Below are 14,585 nucleotides of genomic sequence, written 5' to 3' on the forward strand. Positions count from 1 at the left end.
CTCTATGAAAATGACTAGTGAAAGAAAAGAAGTAAATGAGTTGAATCAGTACTACAGACTTGCCTCTGCAGGCAGAAAGGAACAGTCTGGTACTGGGGAATGGTTCACTGCAGGCAGCTGGGCAAAGCTCACAGCATGGCCTGGAGTGGTGTAAAAGGAGAACAACCAATGGTACCATGGAGCTCCCCAAGACACCTTCGTTCCTGGAGAACAAAACCAACCAGCTCCTGTGTGCTAAGTGGAAACAGGCTCGGCTGACTGGCTTTTCAATCACACCAAATCCCAGAGCTGTGACATGCAAGGAACGGAATCAAAGTTACAGATATAAGCAGCAGTAAATCTTTTAACACCCTGGGCAGTTGTTGTTTCCTACTCGCTCTAACCTGCCTCTCAAGCAGGCCTCCACCTGAATTGACCACTTAACAGCACCACAGGTTTCAAGCCTAGGCAGCCCTACATAGAAGCACTGAATTAGATAGTTGTAATTTGTGACTCCTTCTCTTTATCAGAGCAGCTGGAAACACAACAGCCTAATGACAGACACAACACCGTTTTCTAAAATGGACCCAGGGATGGGATGTGGGGGGTGCAGTCATGACTTAGAGGTAATCACTGCTTGCAATAGAAATGCATGCACTTCAGTAGTGGTCAAGACTGAGTGCCAACAGTTCGCTTTCAGACAGTCCACTTCTGGTGCCCAGCAAGGAGTTGCCCAGACAGCCAAAAAGAAGCACTAACAGCCATCCACTCAACAGTCAGGGCTGGACTGGGCTGTCAAGATCCTCATCATCACCTGAAGCATGGAAGATCAGGAAAGCAAACACACTTCCCTCCAGATCACTTATTGCCATACCGGAAGGTCAGCATGCACCTTCCTTCTCTGACTGGCTCAGTGATTCATAACAAGGACCAGACCTCACATCCTGCTTGGCAAGCCCTTTCTGGATGGCTCACATTGTAACACGGGACACCCTCCTGTGCATAAACTTGACCTTCTTGACATTTCTGGCAATTCAGTCTGAGCACATAAACCATCTCCCTGCTTCAAATCTGAGTGGAAATAAATGTCAAGAGGTATCAGTTCATTAGAGTGATCTCAGAGCTGTTCCTATAGAAAGGAAAACACAGATTTGCTCAAGGAAATAGTCAACCATTTTCTTTCTCATTATCTCAGGCCTCTTCAAATTAGGTCTGAATTAATCAAGGGGCAAAGTCTATTCAGCTGGCACCATTTTACCCAAGAAGATGCTAGCTGGCTTTATTGCTTCCTCTCAATGGTTCTGCCAGCTCAGTCACAGACAACTCCAAATCACTACCACTAGTGGATGGAACTAGTATTACAATAACTGTAAGGCTACCCTTTCCCAAGGCCACCACAACACCAGGGACTGATTACTTGTCAGCATTTGTAACCATAACCCCCTCCTTCTCAGGTAAACACTCTTTGGATACTCCCAAGTCTAAGGGTCTTTCAGACTTGGATGACAGCAGCATAAACTGGAGGTAGAAATCAGACACATAAAAACTAAAGTTATTGTTTCTTTATTCTTTAAATAGAATTGCTCCAGACATCACAGAGCTACAACAATACAAGTGTTTGCACAACACTTCCTTTTCCTCCCCAGCTTACTACTGTTCAGTTGCTAATCTCACCCTTTTTTAAGGCTATTCAAAGAGGGAATGGATGAGGGAATGGCTGACTCATAGGGCTTGCGTGATATGTTAAGGGATACCCATCATACCTTGAGCTTGGCTTGGATTTCTCTAGCTTTCCGCCTTGCCAGGACCTGGATGTGACTAGATACCTGCATTGAAAGACAAAATCCATCTTCATTCCAGAGGAGTACTTAGTAGCTACTTGCAGAAGTAAACATAATTTAGGCACCCTGTGCAATAGGGAGTTATTTAGGGTTACAGGGAGCCGGGGGGTTGAGGTAGCAATGAGGTGCTTTTCTGAACGTAACTTAAGTGTCATGAAATGAGGTGGGGGACCAGCAAAGATAGGCTATTTAAGGCATTTTCCAACTCAAATGGCTTTATCAAGTCAGAGACCTCCTCCAAAACTACAGAACCCATCCTTAAATCTAGGGATTGAGAAATCTGATCTCTTTGCTTCCCATCTTAGCCCCCCTCTCGGGAGAAGGGAAACCCATGTTCCATATCCCTGGTCACTATATAATGACTCTCAGAACTTCCCCATGTCTAATGTGGGCTAAAACACGTCACAGAATGATTTATGTTGGAAGGAACTTCCGGATGTCCTCCCCCAATCCCCTACCAAAAGCAGGTCTATGTTTCTCAGTGCTTTGTCCAGCATAGCATGGACTGTCATTCCCAAGTTATAAAGATTCCTTTTTCATCCCATGTATTTTCAAAATCACAATTGCTGTCCATCTGTCTGGGCTGAACAAAGAATCTTCATATAGAGGACCGCTGATGTTCACCGAAAGGTTCATTAGTAGACCAAACAAATAAAATCACACATTGTTTAATAGTAGAAAAATTTGTGTGTCATGATGTGATTGGGAGACACGAGCATTACAGTCCTACTGTAAAATGCCTGAGCTGACTTTTCACACCATTCGTATTAACCAGCTCAGCACAACCACCTCTCTCCAGCAAAGCCAGAAACTAATAGCAAGCGAACAGCAAGGGATTTGTTCTCACAAGCCCCCACCATGTCCATTAGCCCAAAGAAGCTAATGGTTAAAGGGAAAACTTTACACTTACCTGTTTCCTTGTGCGTGTTTTCCCTGTTCTCAGTTTAATATAGCGGGCAATCAGCTCATTTCGGCCTGGAACAGAGAAATAATGCAAATATAAGTTTAGAAAGCTATGACCCCAGGGAAAAGATGCACAATGGAATTATATATCTACAGAGATCAGCAGTAGAGTGATACTCTGTCACACTATTTTCTCTCTTAGAAAGGTACTCATTAGTTCACATGGTAGAAGTCCGAGGTTTAGGAGTAGAATTTTGGGCTACAAATTCTATTTCCCAGTTTGTATCTATATAGCTTTAAATTACCAATAAAATGAGAATCATATGCTTTGCTAATAATAACATTACCACAATGTGTAGAAGCTGTAAACTTGAATCAGGATTGCTGGTACAAACAGAAGAAAACGGAAAGCCACTTGCCCTAAAACATTCAGAAAGGCAAGAAGGAAGATCCAGAAAACAACAGGCCAGTCAGCATCGCCTCAGTCCCTGGAAGATAATGGAGCACATAATCCTGGAGACCATTTCCAGATATATGAAGGACAAGAAGGTAACTGGAAGTAGCCCATATGGATTTACAAATGGGAAATCATACTTAACAATCTGAGAGTTTCTACAGTGAGGTGACCACCGTGGTGGATGAGTACACAAGAGCTTTATATATTGTGTATATATTGTATACATTGTGACTTGAGTGAGGCTTTTGATGCTGTCTCCCATAACATCCTCATAGGCAACCTGACAAAGTATGGGTTAGATAAGCAGACAACAAGGTGGATTGAAACCTGGCTGAATGGACAGGCCCAGAGGGCTTTAATCAGTGGCAAAAAGTCCAGTTACGATGGCTATGCTGCCATACAGAAGGACCTTAACTGAAGAAATGGGCTGGCTGATAGGAAGATCAACACAAGAAAATACAAAGTCGTTCACCTGGGGAAAAACAACCCCAAGCTCCATTATATGTGGGGGGCTGACCATCTGGAAAGCAGCTTTGCAGAAAAGGACTTGGGGGTCCTAGCTGACAATGGGCTGACCATCTGGAAAGCAGCTTTGCAGAAAAGGACTTGGGGTCCTAGTTGACAATGAGCTGACAATGAGCTAGCAATGCACCCTCATGGCGAAGGCGGCCAACAGCATCCCAGGCTGCATTAGGGGGATTGTTGCCGACAGGTCAAGGGAGGTAATCCTTCATCTCTACTCAGCACTGCTGAGGAAACATCTGGAGTACTGCATCCAGTTCTGGGCTCCTTGGCACAAGAAAGATGTGGACACGCCGGAGTGAGTCCAGCAAAAGGTCCACAAAGACGATTAAGGGACTGGAGAATCTTTCTTATGGGGAGAGGCTGAGAGAGTTGGGACTGTTCAGCCTGGAGAAGACTCAAGGGGAATTTTATCAATGCATATAAACACCTGACGGGATGCAGTGAAGAAGAGGGAGCTAGCCTCCTCTAAACAGTGCCCAGTGAGAGGACAAGAAATAACAGGCACAAGCTAAAACACATGAAATGGCATTTCAAAACAAGAGAAAAAGAAAAAAAAAACCAAAAACAAAACACCACAAAATTTTTTTACTGTAAGGGTGGTCAGACACTGGCACGGGCTTCCCAGAGAGGTTAGAGAGTCTCTATCCTTGGAGATACTCAAAACCCAAGTGAACACAATCCTGGGCAACCTGCTGTAGCTGATCCTTCTTGAGCAGTAGGGCCAGATTAGACAGTCTGAAGAAATCCCTTCCAAGCTAATGAGTCTGTCATTCTGTTACTCTAAGTAGAAGAAAATAAACAACAATGGGGAAGTATATGGGAAGTGTTACACAGAATTTATCAGTGAGACATGATACAGTGAATTAAAAGTCCTTTCAGTTCTTGCAGGCATCCCAAAAAAGGAGCATTCTTCAGATGAGATACAGTGAAGGAAGCTTAGCTTTGTGGAAGGTTTGGAGAGCTCCCATAAACAGGAAGGTTGGGCACTGACTGGGAGAGGTAAAGAAATCCTTCTCTGATTATAGAACAAGCATACACTAGGCTGAAGACAGTTAGGTTATACACCATGATTTTAAGAGATGACACAGCGAGCTTTATGTTCAATGTGAGACAAGAGGCCAATGCAGAGATGCAAAGAAAAGATGGTCATATGAAGCTATAGAGTCACTGGTACAGAATTTCAAATTGCTTAGAATGAGAGCAGGAAACTGCAGATGACTCAGGTCCAGGATTTAAAAATCAGGAGAAGAAGCAGAGAAGGCTGAGCTACTGTCAGGAGAAGCAAGCTTAGACACAATTCACAGCTAGCACCACAGAACCATTTGAGACTGGACGCCAAGACATGAGGCGGACTACGCAGGTTCCATACACTGGCTCCCATGTATGTAATCTAAGCAGATTTTATTCTCTTCCTGGGGATGGAGGAATAAAGAGCAGAAACAGAAAAGCAGCAACTACACATCTGATCTCGAGGCTGATTTGTGCAAAATAATACATTTGTGATAACCCCACTAGTAGTAATACAGTACCTCAATAACAAGTTGGGAGTAGGAAATGCAAGGCTGTGAGACATCTTATAGGGCTGCAAGTTTTTGAGAAATGAAGTAGGAATTAACTGGGAAGCAAAGCCACAGCTCTTGTGAAGCTTATTTATAACAAAATTATAAACTCCCCAGTATTTTCGATGGAAGGTTTACAAGCTTGTACATTAGGACATCACAGATATCAAAAAAGGAAGCAATGAAAATAGATGCAATGCTTATTCCAGTAGTTTAATATTCCATGAAAAAGTTGTCACTGGTTTTTATTTTAAACCTTTGTTTAACTCAACCCCGAAAAAAAATGAATGCAAGGAAGGACCTTTGACCACCCAACCCTCTAGGGAAGGGCTGGCAAAGCTCCTAATTCCATCTGTTTCTGAAATAGAAGAATGTAAGTGTCCATGACTGCATTTAGGCCACATTCATGAAACATAACCAAAGCACAACAGGGGTGGGAAAGCATTTTATATTTACAGATCTTGATCTTTTCCTATCGGTGTCATTACAGAAGCTCTTATTCCCCTGGGAGAAGAATCAGGTCTGTAGCTGAGAAAACAGCTCCAGCTCCTTTATACACAAATTATGAACCATTTCTGTGCCAGAAACACAATGCCCAGCATGTAACCACTGACCTCTTCAGTTCCCACAGTTCAGCATTAGCATGGTGACAAGCCCAGGAGAGTCTGATGGGAGCAGATGCTGTTATGCTACCTTCCACCTGGCTGCTTTTCCAACCAATGGAACCATTTTTACAAAGTCAAGACAGATTACTAGCAACACATACCCACACCACCTTTTTCTAGTGCCAAGAATAATATTTATGGCTTTTCAAAGCCCCCATCTGTTGGGCATGGATCCAAGTTGAAAGGTAAGAAACAGCAGAAGTGATTCTTCTCACACAAATGCCAGCATATACAAAATTTCAGAAAGACAGTTTGACACATGTCTGAAGTGGGAAATGTGCAGAACAAAACAAGGTGCTCAAACCCCATTATCTATAAAGAAACAAGAAAGAAAATTTATATACACCAAGGGGACCCTTTGAGAGGCAAGGGGAATGAGTTAATGGAAGAGAGAGGAACAACTAGCTTTGATAAGAACTGGATGTGGAGAATTTTAAAGCGTACATATTGGGCTATACTTACAACTTGAACACATGGAAACTCTCCAGACACTGGCTCAATATGGGTCATCCTTGCAAAACTAATTTCAATGGCTTCTCAACCAGATACAATAAATGTTATGGAGCAAATTTAGCTTTGTTGTGTTTCCATGAAAGTCAAGAAATTATACAGACTGAGCAGTCCTGACAGAACATTATTCTGCTTCAGCAGTAGAGGGCTGCAGGGGTAATCTGTGTGAGAGGATGCCATGAACAGCCCTGTGCCAGTCACAGTTGATTCCAGCAATCTCCAAAATGGTTAAAAACAACAATCCATCAAAACCTCAATCGGTCAGGAGCACAAGCTACCTTTGCTCAAACATGCTTTGCAAAGGACAATAGCCACTAGGGGCAGGAGACACAAGAGACACACAAAAGGAACCTCAAGGACACATGGGAGGATGCACAGAAGGTGAAATGCAAGATACGTAAAAAGACACGTGGAGAAAAGGAGACATGTAGTAGGGGACATTGTTGAGGACATGGCTGGAAAAGCAGCCTTGGGAAGAGGTGCTCCATGGCAGGAGGAGTACACTTTGAGAGGCAACTGCAGCCCATGGAGAACCCATATAGGAGCAGAGGAGCAGCAAGAAGAAAGGAGCACCAGAGGAAAAAAATAAAAAGCAAGGACTGGAAGAAAGAAACCTTTACAGTGACCCCAACCTCCTGCACCACCCAGCACCTCAAAGGAATTAGGAGGGACTTAGTGTTATAGCAAATAAAACAAGGAAAGCTGAGACTAGGAAGCAGGGAGGAGAGGCAATAAACTGTAGTGGACCCTAGGAAAGTGGGAGGTGTTTCCCTAAGTGTGTGTTTAACCATTTGTCTTTGACAGCATCAGCAAAAATTGCAAAGCTTGGAGAAGACTAGGGGGAGGGAAACCACTGTACAAAATGCACATATTAGAAGCTAGTATAGAAATTCTCTAGAGAGACATTTTGTAGAGAGATCATTCAAATGTGGATCCTCAAAATTTCCAGTTTTAGAATTCACTTCACACTTGCCACCACCTCTTTCCTCTTCCAGAAGCGTGTCCCCAAAGAGCCAGGGAAAAACAGAAAGGTGGCAGGGTATATTAAGCTAATACAGATACTGGTAGCAAATAAAACCAGATCACTCTACAAAGACATTAGCATCACAGGGATTACTAAATATAGACCTATGCAAATTGCCAAGCCCAGTAAACTCTGCAACAAGAACGTATTAAGTTACCATGAATCAAAACTGCAAGACAAGCAAGTCCTAAGTGTCTTTTGTTTTTCTTATCAGAAGTTAGATGTAAGCAGGTATTATGCTGCTGGAAGCCTGCAGGCTCACAGCCTCTGGAAAGCACTTCCTTTGTTTCCCAACCCTGGCTGCAGGGTCAGCAGAGACTAGTGCTTCTCACTTGGCTGGTACAGGCAGAGCTGTCATAAACCGTCAGATGGTTCATTTTTTAGAGCCATGTGAAGTGTCCCTCAGTAATCTGATCATATGTTGTGTTCTTAGAATAACTCCTGCTGAGGCCTGCCATGGTCACCAGAACCTGCCAACAGTTGTGCCTCCTCTGTTGAAACTGCGCATTGGGTTTCATGAACCTCTAGCCAACATACCAACTGCAGCGCAGCACCCAAAAACCTCTTTATCCTCCCTGTAGCCTTCCCCTTGGAAGCATGGCATGAAAAAAGGAGTAAAGAGATACTCTATGCTCTTTACCTCTCACTCCTAACAGATACATTTCCAAGGGAATCAGTTTAGCTCCTACTCCTTCTTACACTAAATTGCAAAATTTTACATTCAGTAGTTATCCAGGAAGGCGTGGCTAACAGAAGTGAAAAAGGCTTTTTGATTTTCCGTTCTACACCTGTCTTCCTTTCAAGGTTAGAGAAGTGTCTGCCTCTAAGGAAGAGGGAAAAACCAAGGAAATTCCCACAGCCATAGAAAGCATTTCCCTACCTCAAAGCTTCGTGCTGGCTTTCTGCTAGTAATGGTACATTACTGCTTGTACAAGAGGCAGACGAAGCATCTCTAAGCTTTATAATTCTTTGCACACCTGTTGCCAAGGAAAGTAAAAGAACCAAAGGCCTCTAATTTGTGATGAGTGAGAGCAAAGAACTCAATGATTTCTGCAAAATCCTTCCAGTGGGAAACTGCATGAAAGTATCTGCTTGGTAGCAATATATTTTCTGTATCCAAAGCGAACATACGCACCTATCAGTGAAGTGCAGCAAAGATAAGAGAACTACAGAAGCCACTATCCAGCTATATCCAGTGGAAGGTTAATCAAAGCAAGGTCAAGGAAGCCATCTCAACTACCATTTCAATCTCTTTGTGTCATTTAATGATAGCTCCTGGGACATGGCTGTCTCCTGAGCTTGCTAAGCATTTAGTTAACAGTTGATTACAATCAACATAAACATAATTAACTGTCTGCATCAGACAGCATGAGAAATAAATCTAGACACAAGAAGGAACTTAAAAGGTACCTCAGCTGCCCACCAAATGCAATGTTTCTCTATGCATTCAAGGCAAAACTAACTGCCGAGTAAGTCTTACCAGAATGACACTTAAGGCAAAAGCAGCGTGTGTTATGTTCACACGTGCATGTACCATATGGGACTAACTGCCACTGGGATCTGTCCTGATGCGTACCTCCCTGCACAGCCTTACTTTCCATCTCATTCCACTGCTTCCTTCTTCCCAGCTACACTAAATGCCTTCCTGGGCATCACCTTTTCCAGAAACAGGGCTGCATACGTCAAAACCCACATTTTTGTCTTTCTGGCAGCTAATCCCATCTTCTCATCAGATACACAGACGCTCAACTGTTACTGATATAATCCTTAACATTCATTTTAATGCTATCTTTATTAGACTTTCCCTTCATCACAAAATGTCTTTTCTTACCAAAGCCTTGGTGAGAAGATTGTGCTAGCTTCCCAGTTTCTCAACCCAGCTTTTTCAAGACAAGTGAAAATGCAGTACATGACCTTTCCTTCTCTGGCCTGGGCTCCCTTCATTCTTTCCTATCTTCCTTGACTTTTGACAATCATTAATGTCACGTCTTTCTTGATTACTTAGGAATCTCCGTCCTCGCTCCCCTACCATTAATCTCTAAACTCTGTTGCTTGCTCTTCACTGGTCTTCAGTCTTTGTTGGTACCTATAAACTAAACGCACTGAGCAAATAATGCAGCATGGTGTCTTGTTTTCCCCATTTATCTGGACTGCAACTGTGGCAAATCCCTGTGGGAAACAGCCTCAACAGCAGCAGACAATCTCAAGAACAGCACATTTATTTTTTGTTAGGAGCAGAAGACAACTCTTTAAATGATATATTAATAAATTACAAAGTTCACTCTGATCAAGCTCCTTTCGAGGCTTTTTTTTTTTATTTTTATTCTTAACTTCTACACTGAATCCAGAGAACTGTATTCAAGAGACAGTAAAAGAATTTAACATACCACTATGACCATCATACTGGGATCACTTCCCATGAAAGAGACCACAGGAAACCATGCTGCATTTTACTGCACTGGCCTACCCTATAAAGAAATCTCTTCCCCCACCCACGCAGAACTTCATTGATTAATAGTCAGGTTCAAGTTCCCATAGCACAGTTAACATACCAGAGAATTATATATTCAGCTGTGAGAAGAAAGTTACCTCACTTTGATAATTTATTCCATGCTTGAAATTGCTCAGTATTAACCTTCCACAAGAAGATTCCCTGAGCTCATGCAGTGCCTACAATAATTTTGAAGCAAAGACTCAAAGAGAGCTGAGCCAGTACTTCTGAAAAGAATCAAACCACTCAGATTCCTGAAGACACAAGATTGAAGTGATTAGCACCACCACATCATCAGCTCTTCCCTGACATACCTGTTTTCATCATCTGACTGTACAAGTGCTGAGCTCTTCTGAAATGAAGAAGTTGAAGCTTTATTTGCTGGGCAGAATGTGCCAGTCAAGCACCTCAGGTGGGGAAATGGCAGCTGGGTGATTGGTCTGCCTGAGGTCATAAAACTCAGTCATCTCATTTACTAACTGGTCTAAACACTGAAACCCCAGTCCTGCTTAAAAGGCCTTTTGGTGGGAAGGTTAGTGTTTACTCATCTCCTTTTCCACTGTATAACCTAAATTCACACTTAGAAATGCAAGTGCTATCCCCATTTAGAAACTGCTGTTTCTTGATGGCCAGTTTAAGATGTTTCACACAAGGTACATGACTAAGGGATAATAATTACAGACCCTGCAGGTTCGGGGAAGCTTCTTATTGGTTCCAGACAAGGAGTGGAGATAAATCAGAAGTCAGTCACCACGGGTGCAGTTACAGCAATAAATTTTTCATCAACAAAACAACCTGTTGTCCTCAGCTGGTCATTCCTCCTCCTGCAATATTCCATCAACTCCCATGTCCAGCTGTACCAATTAAATTGCTGGAAGAACAGGAGGGGGGTGAGGGAGAAGGACTGACATGCACCACTCTAATTACCAAAAAAAAAAAAAAGCCCCACTCCCCATTTGGATTTTGTTGTTGGCTTTGTTTTGTTTTTCCCAATCAGCCTATTTTTAATTGGATTGGTGAACTAGTTCATTTTGTGCCCACATTAATCATGCCATTGGCACAGCAGAGAGAATAGAGAAAGAATCAGGGCAGAACTTCTTAAACCAGTTTTGCCACCAGAGAAACTGTACTCCACCTAACCCCCACACACATGCAGACCAGGAAGAAAATGGGCAAGGCTCTTCCTGTGCTTGCATCATTTATCTGAAGGCTAGACAGAATTAAAATGCCTCCTAATTACTGCCCCAAAGGCATGTGGAGTCATTCCTTGTAAAGATGAGCTTTTACTAAGGTACAACAATGTATATACATGCAGCAGCCCCTCAACATCAGCCTAATTGGAAGCTCCAGGCTAGACAGCTCTTCACCACTCCTCAGCCTTTAACAGGTTTTCGGTGCATAAATTGAGTGTCCTCATCAGCTCTGTTTTCCCACATTATCACCTCAGGCCACAGAAATTTAAGAAAATCAATCCAATAAATACTCGTCAATATACACATTAAGGGCTGCAACAGGAACAGAGGCAGGACTTGGTCTGGTGCTTCCCAGAGTAAGACTGATGAGACTCTTACAGAAATTTGATGAGACTCTTACAGATTCAGTTTGGCTGGGAAATCCCACAGTCACACCAAAGCAGATGCATAGAATCATAGAATGTTTTGGGTTGGAAGGGACCCCTAGAGGTCATCTAGTCCAACTCCCCTGCAGTGAGCAGGGACACCGCTAACTAGATCAGGCTGCTCAGAGCCCTGTCCAACCTGGCCTTGAATGCTTCCAGGGATGGGGCCTCCATTACCTCTCTGGGCAACCTGTTCCAGTGTTTCACCACCCTCATCGTAAAGAATTTCTTCCTTATATCTAGTCTAAACCTACCCTGCTTCAGTTTAAAACCATTAGCCCTTGTCCTCTCACAGCTGGCCCTACTAAAAAGATTTTCCCCATCTTTCCTATAGGCCCCCTTTAGGTATTGAAAGGCTGTAATCAGGTCTCCCCGCAGCCTTCTTTTTTCCAGGCTGAACAAGCCCAACTCTCTCAGCCTGTCCTCATGGGAGATCACCTCCCTCGACCTGCTGGCCATGCTTCTCCTGATGCAGCCCAGAGTACGGTTGGCCTGCTGGGCTGCCAGTGCACATTATTGGCTCATGTCCAATATTCCATCCACCAGTATCCCCAAGTCCTTCTTGGCAGGGCTGCTCTTGATCCTTTCTTCCCCCAGCCTGTATTGATACTGGGGGTTACCCCGACCCAGGTGCAGGACCTTGCACTTGGCCTTGTTGAACCTCATGCAGTTCACACAGGCCCACCTCTCCAGCTTGTCCAGGTCTCTCTGGATGATATCCCGTCCTTCTGGTATGTCAACCGCACCACTCAGCTTGGTGTCATCCGCAAACTTGCTGAGGGTGCACTCAATCTTGCTGTCTAAGTCAATTGATGAAAATGTTAAACAGCACCGGTCCCAGTACGGACCCCTGAGGGACACCACTCGTCACCGGTCTCCATCCGGACATCGAGCCATTGACCCTCTGGATGCGACCATCCAGCCAGTTCCTTATCCACCGAACAGTCCACCCATCAAATCGCATATAGTAATGCGAGTCCCTCATATGCGGAGAGTATATCAAGTAACACCTGAAACAGCCCATAACAATCCTACAGGGAAAGGCACATCAAACTAACAGCTTTCAGTCTCTTTGGGCACCTGAGGATGACAACGTTATACAGGCACAAACATTCTTTACTCACTAAGGCCCATGTTCAGAAAAACATGACTGAAAATAATGCTTAACTATAACAACATCCTTCAGGTCCCATGAGTCCAAGTTCTACATTACAGACCCAGACTTCTGCTAAATTCTTCCTTAGGTCAATAAACATCTTGTCTGCTTGTTTTAATAACTTCCAATAGCTGCAAGGTACCTGAAAGCAACTCTCAATAGCGCTTCAGTGATGTTGCCTCAAAGCACAGCAAAAACTTGAGCACCTCTCCTCCTCATTTTGCAGTCAGCTGCTTCTGCTGGCACCAATAGTACACTGTTCCTTGCAGATTTCTGCCCCAAGTGCTGATCTTGTGCACATGCCCGGATGACAGGCTGACCAAGTACTCAAAGCTTCAGCTATCATAGAAATCAGAGCTAGAAGGGGGCTGTGAGATCCATGCAGCCATTTGCTGCATGACCAATGCAGAACCGTGCAGTTCTCGAGGCATCTGGCCTGGTCTGGCTTCATCCTGTGAGGAGCCGTGACTGCTTCACCCGACGTGTAAGACTACACCAGGACCCAGTCCCGGCCAACTGACTGAAAATTATGCAGCAGCATCAAGGAGAGCAAAAGAACCCAGAGACTGTTCTTGCATTACATGAATAAATTAATACTGATCTTTTAAGTGGAATAGCTGCCACTTCACCCATCTTCAGGTTTTGCCATCATAATGTAGAGTGCAGTCATTATCCATGATTACTTTAAACCATCAAGTTATAGCTTCAGCTTAAACGAATAGCTGGCTACTGCTGAAAAAGCGTTTGCCTTTTTCCCCTAACTCCCTCTCACCAGATCGTTCCACAGGTCAGTTCAAATTTCTAATGTGGCAGAAATCTATCCAGCTCATTTTGCCAGAGTAGTTTACTATAAATTCACCAAGCTAAAACGGATCAGCAAGAAGCCTGCTGAAAACTAACGCTAGCCAAGAGAGTGGGAGCAGAGCAGGGGAGCAAGGAAACGGAAGTGGCAACTCCCTCTTTTCTTCTGCACTGAACTGTTCGGTCATCTCACTGTTTCTGAAGGAAATACACTCTTGGTCTCAACACAGAACAGTTGTACACCATCCCAGCACTAACAAAAATAATTGTTAAAGATGTCATACTCTGTAACGGGTGACAAGAGAATGTGGACAGAAAAGCCTAGCAGAAATGCAGGCTTCACAACTGGGTAGCTACCCAGGAACTGGTCTGGATAATAGCTGATTTCTGCCAAGCTCAAAATTTCCTTACAGTGGCTTTTGATATATTGTCCCCACTCCTAACACTGGAGCAATTCTGTTCCTCATTCTTTTAACACCTGTTCCCTGATTGCGTTTACATCGTAAGTCTGATAGATAGCTGGGCAACCCTGATTCAGGCAGTGACAGGAGGGCAGGATGACAAATTTATTTAAGCTGCAGGGATACCTAAAAATGCCTATGGATCCAGAAGGAAATTTGTAAATATCTAGGTGCTTCAGCTGCCTCCTAGATGAAAGCTGCTGTATCTAGAATTGTCAAATCACCTTCCTCCAATCGTAGCCATAAAGGATCAGGCTAGACATGAGCAGCTTAAGTAGAGCTGGCTTTAGCCTCCAGGCACAGGAACAGATGAGATGACCTTTGAAGGACCCTCCCAGCACCATTTTCTGTGACTCTACAACTAAAGATGATGATGCGGTGTTCATATGCAAAAAGCTCATAATCCCCAATCAAGGTTGATGGTAAATCATGCTAAATACCACACATGCACGTGTGTTTTCCTGTAATGCTATCATGCTGAGAAATAGGCCTATCTCTACAGCATTTCCAGTCAACAACTGGGGTCATTCCTACTGGGTTATCTCATCAAGCACTGGTTATACTCCTGGCACTCCAGTCCACAGACTCCAACCTC

At 43.7% G+C, this 14,585-nt stretch overlaps 1 protein-coding gene across 1 annotated transcript in view; it reads right to left on the reverse strand.

The window, feature by feature from the left end:
* Nucleotides 1-14,585, reverse strand: part of TEAD4 (TEA domain transcription factor 4) — a 48,317-nt gene that overhangs the window by 21,717 nt on the left and 12,015 nt on the right. The window contains 2 exon segments of the mRNA XM_035897131.1: nt 1,734-1,805; nt 2,731-2,795. Coding sequence (XP_035753024.1) covers nt 1,734-1,805; nt 2,731-2,795 — 137 coding nt within the window.

Source organism: Egretta garzetta, unplaced genomic scaffold (genome assembly GCF_000687185.1).
Source record: "Egretta garzetta isolate BGI_Z169 unplaced genomic scaffold, ASM68718v1 scaffold797, whole genome shotgun sequence".
Taxonomy (NCBI): Eukaryota; Metazoa; Chordata; class Aves; order Pelecaniformes; family Ardeidae; genus Egretta; species Egretta garzetta.